At 41.9% G+C, this 18,259-nt stretch overlaps 1 protein-coding gene and 1 pseudogene across 1 annotated transcript in view; both read left to right on the forward strand.

The window, feature by feature from the left end:
- Positions 1 to 679: 679 nt before the first annotated feature.
- On the forward strand, positions 680 to 1,118 carry LOC127197893 (60S ribosomal protein L27a-like; annotated as a pseudogene).
- A 2,071-nt stretch (positions 1,119 to 3,189) lies between these two features.
- The window catches only part of Rdx (radixin), a 59,897-nt gene continuing 44,827 nt past the window's right edge, over positions 3,190 to 18,259 (forward strand). The window contains exons 1-2 of the mRNA XM_051156443.1: positions 3,190 to 3,332; positions 17,198 to 17,269. Coding sequence (XP_051012400.1) covers positions 17,258 to 17,269 — 12 coding nt within the window. The 5' untranslated portion in view covers positions 3,190 to 3,332; positions 17,198 to 17,257. The remainder of the gene's footprint in view (positions 3,333 to 17,197; positions 17,270 to 18,259) is intronic.

Here is an 18,259-nt window from a genome sequence, read left to right on the forward strand (position 1 = left end):
TACGTAAGTATACTCTAAATTGATATCTTGTATTTTTATTACATTTATTGGCTTGGACAAAGCCTGTAGGTTTGCTTCTAAAACAGAACAAACCAAAAGCAAAAACAAACCAAAAGAAACAAAAAAATCTATCTATACATTATTTTTGTAAAAATGAATTTACTTCATTTCAGGAAGTACTTTTATGTACGCTAGTGAGAACAATGCTATAAAACTAGTATTGGGATTGCAGAAATTAAAATAAGCCAGCACATTGTGGCAAAGCCCGGTAAAAGTACACTGTAGACATTTTGGTAATAAATTGTTTTAGGTTTTTCTTTTGACATAGGGCATTACTATGTACCTCTGGCTGTCCTGGAACATACTCTGCAGACCAGGCTGGCCTTGAAAGTCTGCCTCTACCTCCCAAGGGCTGGGATTAAAAATGTGTGCCACTGCACCTGGCTGTGATTTTTCTTTTCTTTTCTTTTTTGAGACAGGGTTTCTCTGTGTAGCATTGACTGTCTTGGACTCACTTTGTAGACCAGGCTGGACTCAAATTTTCAGAAATCCACCTGCCTTTGCCTCCTGAGTGCTGGGCTTATAGGGGTGTGCCACCTTGCCTGCCTATGGCTATTATTTAAAAATATTTTATATGCCACTTAAAAATGTATCTTGAGCTTTCCTTTCTGCTGCCACCATGCCATCCAGGCTGAGGAAGACCCAGAAACTCTATATATAGAGTCACGTAAGCCACTGTCACTGCTGCATCGGTAACCACCTCAAGCACCCTGGAGGCCTTGGGAATGCTGGAGGCATGCATCACCACAGGATCACCTTCAACAAATATCTACGTGACTCTGGGAAAGTTGGTATGGGGCATTACCACTTAAAAGGGAGCCAGAGCTTCGGCCCAACCATCAACCTGGATAAACTGCGGACACTGGTCAGTGAGCAGATGTGGGTCAATGCTACAAAAACCAAGACTGGAGCTGCTCCCATCATTGATGTTGTATGATCGGGTTACTACAGAGTTCTGGGGAAGGGCAAGCTCCCCCAAATTCTTCAGCAGAAGAGCTGAAGAGAAGATTATGGGTATTGGAGGTGCCTGTGTCCTGGTGGCCACCAGGGGAGGGTAATTAAATGCTAACATTTAATATATATATATAGCTTGGTAATAATTAATACTTACCTTTGCAGAACAACAAGACTGTTCTAGGAAATTATGTATGGTATTTCTCCTCTGAAGCTGAACTTTTAGGGGCTTGGTTTTGCATCTAATAGGTAATACTGTGATGGAGTTTTTGGTTTAGCTCAGATTTTTTTCCTTCAGAAAGAACTCCAAACATGGGATAATGTGTTCTGAGTTATGGACCTTCTTAAAGATTGAATCACCCCACCAAAGCGTTTCAGAGTACCCTTTTTATCTTAGCAGCTCGAATAACGTCTTTTACTTAAGTATTTACTGATAGCCAACTGAAATGTATGACTTGGGGTGCATGCACTATTCCAGAGTCAAATATGCATTTGGATTTGCCATTTCCTAGCCAGGTTCCATTGACAAATAACTTTTTTTGAGGCTCTCCTTTTTTCACTAGCTCATTTTCACCATGAGCCCGGGGTTGCTTTAATCATTACACAAGGTAGTCATGTGAAAGTACTTCATACTGTTCTGAACGGAAGGCCAAGAGTGAACGCTCCGTTTTCAGTTGAAAGTGTACCACCTACGTTAGTTTGATTAGTGTACTATATAGGGGATTTGCATAACATTTTTACTGTCCCTATCCTTGCTGCACCCGTTAAGTAAGTACTCCTTTGGTGGGCTCCAAGAACCACATAACCTGTTTGGTTATGAAGCGCGCACCTGGTTCCCATCCTTGAGGAATTTGCACTCTAAAGGCTTCTGAGATTAACCTCAAGTCTCTAGGGGTTTTTTAATTGTTTAGCGAGGTCTCTAAGGGGCTACCATGGTTAACTCACAGAAGAGGAAGCCTAGCGAAAGTGATCTGCAGAGAGTTCCTGGAAACGCTACTGTCTCAGAAGGGGAACTCTGAGGCCAGAAAGATGAATAATTTGTTCTATAAGAGTGAAGTACACTCGTCTTTTATTTGGATTGAAAGTTCGTTTAAGTATGAGATATTAGGCACTGCAAACGCAATGCGGCAGGCTAGTTAATATTTGCACCGTGGCTGTTTGTACAGTTAAACCAAGTTGTAACTCTAAATCCCAGCAGAAAGTAAGGAGGGCTGACAACACCAAGGTAACCTCCCCAGAAGCCAACACTCTCTCCTCCTCTTCTTCTTCTTCTTCTTCTTCTTCTTCTTCTTCTTCTTCTTCTTCTTCTTCTTCCCCCCCCCCCCCCTCTCAAGTGGATACAATGAGGCTAACTTTTCCCAAGTCTAGAATAATTTAGGTTTGGCTGCCCTTTAGGCCCTACTTGCAACTTTTTCTTCTTAACCCACTCCTTCTGCCAAGGGAGTATCCCTGTTAACACCACCACCACCAAATCCGATCACATTATAGGGTCATACCACACTGCGAAATTAAAAGCAGTCAGCCTTTCCAGCTGCTTAAAATCCGCAAAGTAATGTCCTTTTGCTGCAAATACTGGGCCTATTTCCCCTTCCTAGCCCGGGGATCCTGATGCCTAGCATCCAACAACACCCAGGAGCGACTCCGCGGGTCTTCCCCCCCCTACCGTCCCCCCTCCCCTGCCTCCTCCTGCTGGGAACAGCTCCACCTCGGGGGCGCTGGAAACGCCCTCCGTGAGTTCCCTGGCACCAGCGGGAGTTTCAAGTTTCCACTCGCGCGGCGGGGGCGGGGGCTGGGGCTGGCGGCGGGCGCGCGGCGAGCTTCGGGCCGCGCGGCTCCGCGTCGTACACTGCGGGTTTCGGACTCGGGCTGGCCCGTGGCGTCCTCGTCCCCCGGGAAGGGTTCGCGGAGGCCCCGCAGCGCGTATCCCCACCCTCGAGCGGCTGAGGCCCACTCGACTCCCGCCCGTGGCGCCGAGCCTCCTTTCCCTCCGCCTGCCCCCCGCCGCCCCCCCCACGGCCGGGAGAGACGCCCTCGAAGCGGCCGCGGCGTTGGCGCTCGGGCCCCGGCCTCGCCCGCCACTGGCGGGCCGCGGGAGGAGGGGGCGCGGGGCGGCCCCGCCTTCCCCCCCGAGGAGGCGCCGGGCGGCCATATTGCCGAGCTGTCTGCGGCGGCGGCGGCAGCGGCGGCGCGTCTCCTCTCCAGCGTCCCCGGGCTCGGACCGCCGCCTCTCCGCTCGCTCGCTGCCAGTCGCGACGCCCCCGCCGAGCCGCGCCTCAGCCAGCCGGCGGCGGGCAGGGAAGGAGCCGCTCATTTTCGGGGTAAGCCCCGCTCGGCGCGTTGCCTCCGGGGTTCCCTTCCCCACCCCACCCCCCCCTACCCCCCGACTTCCCCGGCCCGGCTGCGGCTCTCCGCGCTGAGGTGGCGGCCAGAAGTTGCCAGGCTGTGGCGCCGCGGCCCGGGCCTTGGCGCGCCTCAGAGACGGGCTCGCGCCTGGCCGCCCGGGAGGCGCCGCGGTCGTTAACGGTCGAGCCAGGCCGCTTACCCGGCGTCTCCTGCCGCGTCGCGCCGTCCGCCGTCGGGCGCTGCGGGTTCCCGCCGCCGTGGACTGGGCCCTAGGCGCGCCCCGGAGGGCCGTGTGGGGGGGGGAGCGAGCGTGAGTCCGATGCTCCCTCGCTACCGGGGGAGGGAGGGCACGGCTTAGAACTTCTCCCCCGGCCTCCCGTTTGAAAGTCGGGGTGTTGGATTACTCGAGAGCGTGCGGACGCCCCAGCGGCTTTGGGGCGCCGGGCGGCCGTTCACGCCGCGCGAGCCCGCGAGGCCCAGGCCCGGGCCGTCCATACCTGGGGCTGCAGCCGCTCGCTGCCCGCGCCCTCCCGGGGCCCGTCGACTTGCCGGGGGACCGCGGAGTCGCCGCCTTGCTGCAGTGTCGGCGGACCCCACCTGGGAAAGTTCGCCATTCTGTCTTTCCGTGCTCCCAAACTCCTATCTCCCGAGCTAAGTTTGAAAGGGGGGCAGTGTGTTGTTTTCCGTTGAAATAGCGCGTCTGTCTGTTCCGACAGATGTTTTCTTTAAACGTTGCCCAGGATTCTGGGTGGGTTCCTTCACCCCCACTCCCTAGAAGAGAGGTTATTCATCGGAAATGTGTGTTTTAAGAGGTCAGCTTCATAAAGAAATACATCTTAAAGTACAGTTGAGATTTTTGTAAAAGAGGTGTGAGTGCGGTGCCCTGTTGGCTGGGCGGAGGCACCAAGATTTGAATGATGTAAATATCTAAGGTAGTAAGGGTTTATGTGATAAAATAGTACTTGGACTTGTACACTGCGGTCTATTGTTGACCGAGCATCTTTTTTTTTGGTAGCATACTTACAAGACTATGACGGAGCACAGAATAAACAATTGCCTTGTTCATTTTGCTGCATAAATAATGGCTTAATCTGCTTGCCAAAACAGCACCATCAGATCTGAAAAGAGAGGCTAATGTTTATGATTGCATTTTTTTTATCTTTAGGATTTTGTTGCTTACTTTGGTGTGTATTTTCTTTCATGATAATTTCTTCAACTATGACAAAATGCAGACTCCTTTTCAAATTGTCAGTACGCTATGAAAAGAGCTATACTGACTTTCTTTGCTTGAACCTCTTTGAATTCCCCTATTTTAATACTGGTTTGGAACAAGTAGTCACTAGCAAGTCTTCAGCTTGTTTACATGCGAAGGAGTTTGATTGTGACACTTAAAAAATGTTAAGCCCCTGCCTATATGGGTCCTACATGCTGTTTTGTTCATCCCCGTCGCGGCACACAGAAAAGAGTGTAGGAGGAGCTCGAGATGTTTGCAGAGTAGATTTAATAGACTTTGCTGTGGGAAAAACACGTTGAATCTTAATTTCGTGGGAATTCTGATTGCTCAGGTGGAGATTATATTGCTGCTTTTATGTGTAATGGTTAGAAACAACAGGTCTTGCGTTCTCCTCAGTAATCTCGGGTGAGGGGGGGTTAGGGGGGTGCGGGGGTGGTGGTGGTGAAGGGGGGGTAGACGGGGTGGTGGTGGGAGGAGAGGGGGTGGAGGGGGAGTAGAGCAAGAGCTCATTTGATCATTGCACCCATTCCCAAGAGCAGAATGGAATTTTATTAACTAGTTTTTAATCTCCGGTGAGCGGTTGGAAGATTTACAGATTTATTTCATTTTCATTTCTCGATCTTTTAATATAAAATGTTGAGTGATGAGAGTCCTGAAATTTCATTCATTTTAAATTTAATGCATTTTAACTTGAGCAGTTTAAAAACGAGGTGGTACATCTTAATTCCTACCCGCCCCCCCCCCCAAAGCCTGGGCCTTAAACTATCCCCCCCCCAAAGCCTGGGCCTTAAACTATTCCCCCCCCAAAGCCTGGGCCTTAAACTATCCCCCCCCCAAGCCTGGGCCTTAAACTATTCCCCCATTGAGGTAGAGAAGGTTGAGCTATGCTGATGGCCCTAGCTGTAAAGCATAGGCAACAGCTTCCTGTTACTGGTTCAGTCTGGGAGATTAAGTCACTCTTTTCTTGGATGGCTTCAACCTCTTACTGCTGCTGTCTGGGAAGTAAGGAAATCACTCCAGGATGGTGTGGGCCCCCTGCAGATCTAGAGCTGGTGGTGCTGCTTTACTCTGTTGGTATCATGGCTATGGAGCTGGATTAAGTTGCTCCTCTACAACATTATTTTAAGTTTCTTGACCATAGGTGTCACTAGAGGGTGTTCTGGGAAAGCCCCAACTTAAGTAGCCGGTGATGCTCTCAGTGGTGGTGGAGAAAGAGGTAGCCAGTCTGACCTCAGAGAGTTGCCCTGTGTCATGTGTTTTACAGCTGTCCCAGTCATTAAGTTTCTTTGTGCTTCTTAGTATTTTTATTGGATGAACATTATAAATCATTAAAAACCCATAAAAGTAATGCAATACATGGTAAAGTTATAACACCAAGAATGTTATAAAGCCATAGTGTGAAAAACTTGTCTTCACACCCCAGGACTCCGCAGTCCTATCCTGGCCTCAGTTTTGCACAGGTAATTAATTGCCTGCATACAGAATGTGTCAGCGCTCCTGCAAGGACAAGCAGAAGCACACCTTACTCCGCTGTGGGTCTCAGGTCTGTTAGAATATAGTTTTGCTCTAACAAATCCTGACATGATGTTTATTACTTATATTAAACATCAAGGATATTGTACTTCTCAAAATTTCATCATTTGAGTGAAATTAGGAATTTGCTCTACAATTCTCAGAAGTGTTTGTGTAAGTACATGTGCAAAATTTCTTGGTTTATGATTAGGGGTAACTATATTTTTCCCCCTTCCTAAAGTGTAGTATAAATTGACAGTAAAAGTTGCTGCGCACATGAAAACATGTATGCACTACATCACACACATAAGTACAAAATGTCTGTGACAGGTTTATGATATGGAATAGCAACGTATCTATACAATATGTATCTTTTACCTGAAAACTATTTAGAAAGGTATAGTTGTCTTGGTGACTATTTCTTCCGTCCTTAATAATAGACTCTAGGACCAGCTTAGTGGAAAAGGTGGAAATTATATATGGTTTCCTCCACACTGGACAACAGTTATACATAGCAGTGCTTGCAAGTTCATGAATTTGTTTTGTTTGTATTGAGACAGGGTCTTTCTAGCCTTGGCTGACCTGTAATTTGCTTTATAGACCAGGAACTCACAGATTTTCTGCCTCTGCCTTCCGAATGATTAGATTAAAGATGTGTACCTCCATACCTCGATAAAATAACCTAGTTTTGCTGAACAAGTACTTGGTCTACTTTGTGTATGAGTAAGCTTTGACTTTTTTCCTTTAGTTGACCTGTTAAGTATAATACTGCATTTACATGCTTTAAGTTTTATGTATACAAAGTCACTAAACTATACATCTAGTGCTGTGATAACCAAAACATGCTGATTACTTTTCTTTATGCTGTATATACATTGGAAATAATGGTGTAGTAAAGTTAATTTCCTTGGAAAGATGATTTAGTAACTGTTTTGCATATTAGCTAGTTAAAAATCAGTAGGACAAACCTCCTGATCACATTTTTACGAATGAAGTTTTATTGTCCAGGTGGTGGTGGCATACACCTTTTCTCCCAGCACCTGGGTGGCAGACACAGAGAGATCTGAGGCCAGCCTGGTCCACAGTGGAGTTACAGGACAGCCAAAGCTACACGAAGAAACCCTGTTTTGAAAAACAAACAAAAAAACCCAAACAAAACAAAATTTAAAATTAAATTTTTATTGCAACTCGTACATGCTGATTGTTTACATATTTTGGCTGGCTACTTTTGAGCCATGATGGCAAACCATATGGTTCACAAAGCCTGAAATAATCACTCTGCTTTTTTGTAGAGAGAATTTGCTTATCTCCAACATTAAGAAAAACAAGAACAACAAAAAGCTCCAGTATGTTGAAAGAATATTTCAAACTGGGCCTAGCGGTACAAACCTTTGAGTCAGGGGGATTGCAAGTTCAAGGCCAACCTGTACAACTTAGTGAATTCCCTATCTCAAAAAAAGGAAAAAAGAAGAGGTGGTGGTGGTTCATTGGTAGAGTACCTAATGGGATTTGGTCTGCATTGTTGAGGTAGAGATTGAGCATGCTTTTACGCACAGTATCAAAGGAATACTACATTATTATTTTCTCTGAGATAGCGAGGTAACTAACTTTATATATTGTACTATCAAGAATTGGTATACAGAATTTTTTTTCTAATTTTCAGGGTTTTTTTTTTTGTTTGTTTGTTTTGTTTTGTTTGGTGTTTTGAGACAGAGTTTCCCTATCCTGGAACTCACCCTGTAGACCAGGTTGGCCTGGAACTCAGAGATCTGCCTGTCTACTTAGCTACTAGTTAATTGCTTTCAGGTCCTTCGATGTTGTTTCTTTGCATGTTTTTTAAGTTTTAAAAAGTTGAAACTAAGTAAGAGACTTGTAAGTGAATTTGTAAAGTTTTGAGCCTTTACATCATGTGAGATACACTGAGTGAAAGTAAAATTCGAAACTCTGGCTGGGGCCTTTATTGGCTTAAACTAAGATTTTGATTTCTTTTTTTTTCCGCTTTGGTTAGCTGCAGGGATGAATTGAGTGTCTTGTCTAGATACAAAGTATCCACAGGAATAAGGAAGAATTCTTTTCCAGAAGCTTCTCCCAAAATGTCTTCTGCTCCTTGGCCAGGCAGGATTGGGGCATGTTCCATATCTCCAGACATTGGCACTGCTGATCAAATTTCTTTCTTTTAATTCTGTTCCATTATTTCCTTAGTCATAACACCAAACATATTCTTGTTCCCAAGTGAAAAGAGATCCAATGTGGTCTGTCATAGATTCATTAATATTCTTAACTTAAAATATGAGCATGCAATTTAACATATTCTGGGTTCAGAACTTAAATTATAAAATGAAAAACATTGATTCTTGTTAAAATATACAGGACTAAATCCAGCCTCCTTCCAGTTTTTGCAAGTAAAGTTTTATTTGAACACATTGTGGTTCATTTACTTAATTACAAGGAACTGTTGCAACATAGACCATGGCTTATGAAACCTAACCTGTTTATTTACCTAGCTCTTTACAGAAGAAGTTTGCTGAACTTTGTTTTATGGTGTCAGTTATACATCCAGGCAATTATTACAGTGTAGTAAATGATCATTGCATTTAGGCCTGAAAGATGGACAAGATACTGAGGAATTGTCAGTGTTAAAGACCAGTGCATGGGCCGTATTGAGTGTGTTACACGGGATTGAGGTATATGTCAGTTGGAACTAATAGTAGTGTGTAAAGCTCTGTGAATCTTCTGTCATGTCAATTCTGGATATTTCTTGCTTTTTATTTTTTAAAAATTCAAATCTTTTTGTAAGTTAATAAATTGTGACTTAAGATGTCTGGAGTAGATAGATGCATTTGTCGTTAAAGAAGAATCCTCCCTTCATAAAAGGAACAGTGAACATACTACATCTCACCTACGGTTAATTGACAGTGCTCTTTTCAAGTGTGTTGTGCTTGTGGTCTGTGGGCTAATATGCCTCTGGGGATAGCATCCCCACACATCTGTACACAACATTGCCATGTTGAAGTGTCATAAGTTGGACACTCATTGTATGGGGGATGGATCAGACTTTGTTAGATGTCATGAGGACTCTGATCTTAACTTTCTTAGGTCCTATATTTAGAGAAACTATATAAACTTAGTTTACTTTTAAGTGGAGGTGTATATAATAGGTTGCCATGTACACCTCATAAACACACAGGATAATTATAGTCATTATTAAATGTGACATTTACTTTTAATCTTGAATTAAATGAAATCATTGAAATAGTTTTGGAAAAAAGATCAAGGACATGAACTTGGAAGACATAAAATGAGCGTTATTATTTTTGTGTTTGTTGTCCCTTACTGATTCTTACTAGCTTGGCCTTTTTATAGCATTAAAGAGAGAAGAAAATGTTGTCTTCGGCAATAACCAACAGCTAAATTAAAGTACTATCTGTAAGCCTGAATCATCATCAAAAGCAGCCAAAAAACAAAAACAAAAACAAAACCAACCAACCAACCAAAAAAACCCAACCTAGCTATTTATGTCTCCAAATGTGTAAGATGTAGAAGTGTTTGTGAGACTGTCTTAGTTCAGCGTGAGTCTTTGGTTCTTGATTGCTACACTGTGACTTACGTGAACCTGCCTACCCTATGTGAACATTTCTAAATGTTTTCTACATGCTGTAAAAATGCTGTGTAAAATGAAGACGTTAGACTGGAGATGGCTATTGTACATTTTAGCACACATTTACAAATGATAATGGGTCATTTGCCTTTCGACTCATCTCAGTAACGTATAAATTATTTCCAAAATTTTTAGATCAGAATCCCAATTCAAGGTGAAATGTTATTTTTGTGGTTCTGTTTTGCATTTAAGCTTGAGAACTCTGAATTTTCTCAAAACTTGTAATTTTTTTGAAAACATCTTTAAAACAGACTACTTCTACATGAGGAAGTGTCAGATATCTTTAGAATTGCCTATCAGTTTGCAGCTTTAATGTCTTCAGAGGTTGTTTTTCAGCTTGATGGTAGAGAAGCTAGCTTTCTCAGCCAGCCTCTTCTCAGGCTTCCCTTCTGCTGTCTGGGACTAGCTTGCCTAAGCCGCTTACCCAAATCTTGCTTGCTTTTCAGAGCTATAGGGGTTGGAATATTCAAATAGGGTAGGAAAAGGCAGGCAGCTATGAGGGTTGGAGTATGTCTGTGTCTTTAAATCAAACATTCTGCAAATGCTAAGACAATCTTGTCCTCTGCGTTTCACTTGGGAATCATATAGGTTAAAAAGAAAAAGGCATTATTACACCATTAAGTATATATATGTGCATACATACATATATACATATGCATATATTAAGCTTATGTGTGTGTATATATGTATATATGTGTGTGTCTACACACACACACACACACACACACACCACTTCTTGGTATTTTAAAGGTTTTAAACCTGAGGGTATGTAAACTTGGATGGATAAAGTTGGGATAAAGTTGTATCCTTACTCACCTATGAATGTGGCAGTATCAGAAATACTGTTTCCATAAGACTTATCAGGGATCTTCATAGTACGTTCAGGTTGTCTCAGTATAGTATTTATAATTATCTTTACTTACGAGTCTGATGATTAAATCTAGTAGTACTGTTATTTAGAGTGTTAGAAAGAAGCACATACATTTGTGTGTTTAATATATCTGATGTAGGTTTATATATTTTCAATTTGATAATTACATTCAAGCATGATAATTTTTTTTTTTTTTTGTAATTTTAAGCATTTATTTTATAAGCTTAAACACCTTTGGGAGGTGGTTCATAGTCCTCTCCAGAAAACAATGGATTGAAGTTCCTTTGTCAGTGCCATAACTGTTGATTTGCCTGCCAGTTACCTTACTAATGCGTTGTAAACTTGTCTTTGTTGTGTTACTTCCTAGTTACCCAGTAAGTTGGCCAAGAGTTCTTTTGGAATTTTGTACAAAGACAACTATTGTGCTCCTCCATAGTTCAAATCCCAAAAGGCTGAAAACAATTACAGTTAGGCCTTGGGAAAGGACTAACTTGAAAGTAAAATTAGTTTGGTGTTAATTATTGAAGCTTCATTCTAAGCCACTAGTAGACTGACCTCCGGAGCCCCTGTTGCAGCACCTGACCTGTTGGTCTGTTGTGCCACTGCTGCAGCCGAGACCCACCGTAGCACAGGGTGGCTTCCGTTGCGTGAGGAGAGGACATCTATGAATGTTTTCTCTTGATTGTGTGGCATTGTGTTTGTTCACAGGGATAGTTTATAGGAGATGGGAGACAGCTGCTGCCAGCGTCTGTCTAAACTCAAGACTTACTGGTCTGTGGGTGGTTGTGCCACCATTGTGCTCCTGAGGAGTTAGGTGTGGAAAAGAGGGAGGGTGGAAGCTCTTGAATGTAGGGTGGGGAAACTGACGATGCTAATGAACCTGCAAGGAAGCTTCAAAACCACACGGAAGGGAAGGAGAGAGTCAGGGTGTTCTGACTACTAACCCTAGAGAAGAAGGGAAATTCACCAAAAGTTGATCCACAGCCATATAGATATTTAGAGACGGAAAGATGCGGAAAACAAAGTTTCCAGTTAGAAGTGGAATCCTCGGATGGGTATATGTGTCTTGACTTTTCATGTGTTCTTTTGTTTTTTGTTCTGCTACTAGTGGGTGCTGGTTTTATTTAAAATGTATGATCCTAGAAGGGACTGGGTATGCACCATCCATGTTAAATAGTATCTTGATATGAAGATTGTTCATTGATCACTAAATTGACTAAAACTTAAATTGTAATTTCACTTGTACGTAGGTTTGTCCTAGAAATTTTAAGGTAGAATTCTTGTATATACCACATTAGGTAAGGAAATAACGTAATGCATAAACAGATTAGTGAAATGCTTTTGAAAGTTTCACATCTAACTTTTAAAATTAGAAACTTGAAAGTAAAACCTCCAGAGAATATTGTGATGGGGATTTATGTAAAAGGAGAGCACTAACTCAATAAAGGACTGAAAATTGGTGGCCACAAAGAGATCATCTGAGTGCTCTGTTAGGAGTAACCCTGAGGTACCTCCACAGGGCTATGCAGGGCAGGCAAGGTCTCTACATTGGAGAGTTCATTAGGGATGTAAGCTCTCTAAAATGATCAGCTTCTTTGACTGAAAATCAAATTTTTAAGAGATTTGCATGTAAGAATAAAAGGATTTTAAATATTATACCATAAAAGTATTAAACATTTTTTTTTTTCAGTCAAAAATGGCTTTCTAGGGATGTGATAGATGGCTTGGTGGTCAGGAGCATTGCTGCTCAAAGGACCCAACCTTAGTTCCTGCCACTCAAATTGAGCCACTCACAGCCACCTCTAACTCTGACCTCAGTAAGAACATGCACCCACATTTCAAATAAAAATAAGAAATCTTTAAAAATGTTTCTAATTAAAATACACACCAAAACTTTAAACCATGGACAGATAGAGTATAACTGAGAATGGGGCTGGAGAGAAATGGCTCAGCGGTTAAGAGCATTTCTTGCTCTTTGAAAGGACTGGAGTTTGAATCCCAGAACACATACCAAGAGAGCTCACAGTTGCCCTTAAATCCAGTGCCAGGGGATCTGATACACTCTTCTGGCCTCTGTGGGCACCTGCACACATGTGGCATACATCCACACAAACACATAAATAAATCTTAGAACAGGAGGAGCCTGGCCTGTTGGCTCCCGCCTGTAATTCTAGGACTGTGGAGGCTAAGATGGGAGGATTGCCTCATGTTTGTGAGTCCAGGGCTGCCAGAGCTACTGTGTGAGACCTTGTGTCAGAATCCACAAACATACAGACAGACACCCAACTGTAGAAACTTCTGACTAGAGTAGTATCCTTCAGTTAAATGGATGGGAAATTTGAAAACGTAGTCAGAGATTAGATAGGAAAACTTCAGAATGTGTCCAAAAAGAAGTGTTGAATAAAAAGAGAGTGGATGGAAGCAGAGGCTGTTGCTCACAGAGCACTGGAACCCGAGAAAAGCTGCATCTCCAGACGGAGACGCTTCACAGGTAGATGTCTGGCAGTGTGTGGGGAGTCTGACACTAAAGAAAAGTGAAAGTTGTTGAAGTAGAAAGAAAAGTCAGATTAATGCAAAGGGAAATGAATTAGTTTGACAGCTGACCTCTCAGTAGTGCTAATAATCGCAAGGAAAAGAGAAGTAACTTCCAAATGTGGAGCAGGCAATGGTCCACACGGACTTCTGTGTACAGTTAAATTACTGTTTAAGGAGAGAACTCTTCACTGGAAAGATTGAACAGTTCAGGAACTGCTTACCTGATACCAGCCTAAAAACTCATGTAAGTGAAAAATTGACATTTTATAAGAAGTCAGTTGAGAAAGCTTAATGTATTTCTGTCAAATTGGTTAAGTAGAGGGAGACTAAAAAAATTAAAAACTTGTCTTAGCTGGAACAAGTCACTACCTGACCCTGCACTGTAGGGTTTAAATATCGAAACAAATGCAGAAACAACAAAATTAGCATTTTTGCCTATAGACCTAAACCTCTCAAATTTGAAAATTTGTTTTGTTTGTTTGTTTGTTTGTTTTTTCAAGACAGGGTTTCTCTGTGTATCCTTGGCTGTCCTGGACTCGCTTTTGTAGACCAGGCTGGCCTCAAACTCACAGAGATCCACCTGCCTCTGCCTCCACCTCCCAAGTGCTGGGATTAAAGGCGTGTGCCGCCACGCCCGGCTCGAATTTGAAAATTTAAAGTGGAAAAACAGTAGCATAAAACTTTCTAAAATGGTGGTTAGAAATCATGATTGGAAACTGAACATTTAGGACTTGATGATGAAAGAAGTGCATATAAAAACCAGAGCCGTATCAGGCATGTTGGAGTGGGCAGGAGGGTGACTGAGAATTTGAGATCAGCTTGGGCAGTTTAGTGAGTTCTAGGTCATTCAGGGCAAAGAATTAGAGTCTGTCTGAAAAAAACTAAACACCAAAAACAACAACAAACAAAACCCCTAATCCATTGACCTTGCAACAAAATGGTATAGCTTCAAGCATATGGCAAGTGTTTTTTTTCCCTTCTAGAAACAGTCCCCAGAAAAGGGAAACTGTATCCTTTCATTGCAAGATGCTACCTTCATTTAGGACATGCAAGTTTGACTTGAAACTTCTTTAACTCAGGTGTGTTTGGAATGCTCATGGGGCTTCTCTGATAAGCGATTTAACCTGAAAAATAGGCAAAGAAATCCAGAGCAGAAAAGCCAGGCTTGGTAGCTAACACCTTTAGTCTCAGCATTTGGGAGACAGAGGCAGGTGGATTTCTGAGTTTGAGGACTGACAGAGCTGTTCTGTCAGAGAAATACTATCTCCAAACAAACAAACAACAAAACTAGAAAAACAAAACAAAACAAAAAAGCAAAAGAAAATCCTAAACCAAAGGGGGGAGGCCAGAGAAGAAAAGAAAGAAATCTAGAACAGATTTGATTAAAGGAACCCAAATAAGCTTAAAATGTAAAACTCCCAGTTGCCAGGCTGTGGTGGCCCATGCCTTTGATTCCAGTACCAGGGAGGCAGGAACAGATGGCTCTCTGTGAGTTTGAAGCCTGGTCTACACAGTGAGTTCCAGGACAGCCAGGGCTGCACAGAGATCCTGCCTCAAACAAACACAAAATAAACCTCTAGTAATTACGATGCAGATTTATTATTGCTGTAGTATAAATGGGGTGTATATATCCTAGTACGCAGTTGTGTCTTAGGATCAAAATTTGAGTGGTAGTATGACACATTTACTTAAGATTGCTAATGTTGAGCTGGGTATTTGCTGCACAAGTGTAAGGACCAGAGTTTGACTCCCCAGAATTCATGAAAATTCTAGTCAGCTGAGTTGACTCCGCTGAATTCCCACAGCATGGAAGATGAGACTAGGAGACCCTCAGGGTAAGCTGGGCTAGCTCGAGTTCAAGGGACAGGCCCTACTACAGTGTGTAAAGTGGAGGGCAATTGAGGAAGGCAGCTGACATTGGAATCTGGCCACTACCTGCATTCACATACATTTGAACATGTTTATACATGCATGCACACCCTACCCTCATATGTGTGCAAAAAATGGTATCATAATCTTAAAAACTATTATGATCTAAGAGAAAAGTTTGATAGACAGTCTTACATGTGAGCAATAAATTGTTCTGAAAGAACTGAACTGAAAGAAACAAGCTTCCTGAGTCATTACATTATGTTGTAAACACTTAAATGTGCTACTAAATGTTACAGTTGAAGTTTAATATCCAAATGATAAAGGGAATTTTTTATATTCTTTATGTTACTGAGATTACTTTAGACTTACCCTTAAACTTGGATATATTTAACTTAGCATCTTAAAATACTAATTAGTGATGCACAAAGGTTGAAAATTATTTTGATAAATTTTAGAGAGGTAAGAAAAAGTAGAAGAAAATATTGAGAACGAATAGAAATTAACAAAAGTGAAAGATGAACAAGAGAACAAAACTGAGAAGCGATTGATTTTTTTTTTTTAAAAAACTCAATAACCTAAGCATACTTCTGTCAAGATTAATCAAGAAAAAGCAGGCAAAACGTAATAGTATTACTCTTTAAAGAGAGTCATAATTTCACATATAACAAAGACATAAAAATCACGAGCAAGTACTAGGACTGTATTTCTGGAAATATATAAATGACTCAACCTTGATAAAAAGCAGATTTGGTGCTGGTGTAAGGATGTTAGTATTTAGTCACTATGTATTTGGGACAAGCCTGTGGCAGTTGATGGTGGTTAAGGTAGTACAAAAAGTCTGGAGATAAAGATCTTAGGATTCTAAGCAGTGAATTATAAGAAAGTAATCTAGTTTTGGAAGTTTTCATTTATGTGAATTATAAAGCCCAGGCTGGCCTCAGATGTACCATATAGTCCAGGTTGGACTAAAATACCCTATCCTCCTCCTTGGGGTCCCAGTGCTGAGAAAACAGGTGTATACCACCATGCAAAACTCAAGGCCTGTTTATGATAATATCTGAACTAAGGGAGGGCACGTCAGATGCAAAGTGTTAGAGAAAATTTGGCCTTCGGAGTGCAGATGTAGGGAGTGATGGGAATAGGCTAGAAAAAGTTAAGAAATGGGGTTTTATCCTTCACCTGACTGTCATAGCCCAGTGACTCAGCTAAAGACACCCAACACAATACACAGAGCTCCAGAGCAAGTTTGTGTATATAGATAGTTGTTGGCATGTGCTTGAATAAAGTTTAGTTTTGGAAATTACCTTATTTGAATGTGTGCTAATTTAGCAGTGTCTACAAATATCTTGGCAGTGATGGTATATACATAAACTTATCTTTAAGGTCTCAGATACAGCATTAGTCACAGTAAGGGTTGATGCTGGAATTTCTTTTCCTAGACAGCTGATGATAAAGGGTTGGTAGATGTCTCAGGAAGCAAACTCATTTTTGTTGCTGTTTTTTAGTAAGAATGTTTACCCCAGGACAACAGGGTGATCTTTCTTTACTAAGATGCGTTATCTTTAAGAAGTCACACATCAGCATTGGCTTAGGGCGGTTCTAAGTTTCTGCAAGGCCTCTGGCTAGGTGGGGACTAGCACCTGTGTTGCTATGCAGGGATGTGGTTGCCTTCCACATCTTAGCAGAATAAGCTGTTGTGTATTTTTCTCAGAGTTTAGAATTTCAAGAGCAAAGTACAATTTTTTAAGAAAAAGAATTTTGATCTTTTTTTTTTTTTTTTAAATATCCAACAGTATAGAAGAAAGGTTGGATAGTATTTTGGAATTTTCCTTAGCTGCCCGTCTTTGTTTGTACTGTCCCTTTCCACACAAGGCTGGGTGTATGGATGAACTTGCATGGGAGAGGCAGTCTTTAGGTCAATAACAGCCATGTTTTCTTGCTGTTTTAATTGATTAGCATACTTTATGCTCTGCTGTTTGGGATTCTCAATGTGGTTTTTAAAGGGATGTGAAATGTCAAAGATGTTCAATGTGGGCGTAGGAGGACATGATGTCACGTCTAATGTGCTTTTAAGGTACTCTACCTTTTATCTTATTTGTGCAAGACAGGGCTAAAACCTGATGTGAAAGATAAAGGTGTGCTTTCTTTTCTCTAACAGGCTGTAATTGTTTATAGAAGTGAAGAGTTTCTAAAGAAGATAACACACAAGAAAAGGAAAATGCCGAAACCAGTAAGTGTACTTTGTTTCTTTTGGTACTGCTTAGCACTGTGTCGTTTGTGAAGAATGATCTTGGGTAACATTACAATAAAGGCTACAATTAATGAATTTGGGACCAAGCTGTCTAGTTCTATCCTGACTTTCATAGTTAATCTGTGTGACTTTGATTTAATTAATTTTGATTTGATTTCTTTTATACTTTATATAAAATAGAGATACAATTTTATTTTCTCAAAGATGGAGACAAGGATTATAGAAGAATCTAGTATACATTTAGTGCTCAATAAGTACAACTTATTGTTGTGAGAAAATAGTGAAAGGTTTGCAGGACCCATGCCTGTTAACTTTCTCATAATTCAGGCTTTGATACCATGATAGTAATATTGATAATAGCTTAGATTTGTATATTTATGATTATTTTCCTTCTCTTTGAAGTCTGTTGCCTGCCTTTGGGACCCTTTTCCCTTACTGGATTGCCTTGTCTAGCCTTAATAGATGAGGAGGTGCCTGTTGTTATTGGAACTTGATATGCCATGTCTGGTTGATATCACTTGAGGCCCACCCTTTTCTGAAGAGAAATGGAGGAGGATGGGATGGGAGGGGAGGTTGGTGGAGAGACTGGGAGGGGAGGAGGAAAGGGAAACTGCGGTTGTGGTGTCAAATACATAAAATGAAAAAGAAAATAAAAGAGGGAAAAATAGTGAAACATTCCCACAAACTGAAAAGGAAATAATCCTTGGGGCAAGACAGAAGGCTCAGTGGTTAAGAACATATGCTGCTCTTGAGAGGACCTGAGTTTCGTTTCCAGCATCCATGTTGGCCATCTTACAACCTCAAGTAACTCCAGCTGCACGTGATCTGACAGTTCTAGGACCCACTTGGCACTGGCACCATATAGTCGTATACCAGCACACAGAAACACAGCTGGCCCTGGCCCTCTTCAACTCTCTAATTTTTCCTAGAACCACCCTGTCTTCTTTTTCCTTTTTAACTTTGTGTCCT

The sequence above is a fragment of the Acomys russatus genome, chromosome 14, assembly GCF_903995435.1.
Source record: "Acomys russatus chromosome 14, mAcoRus1.1, whole genome shotgun sequence".
Classification (NCBI taxonomy): Eukaryota; Metazoa; Chordata; class Mammalia; order Rodentia; family Muridae; genus Acomys; species Acomys russatus.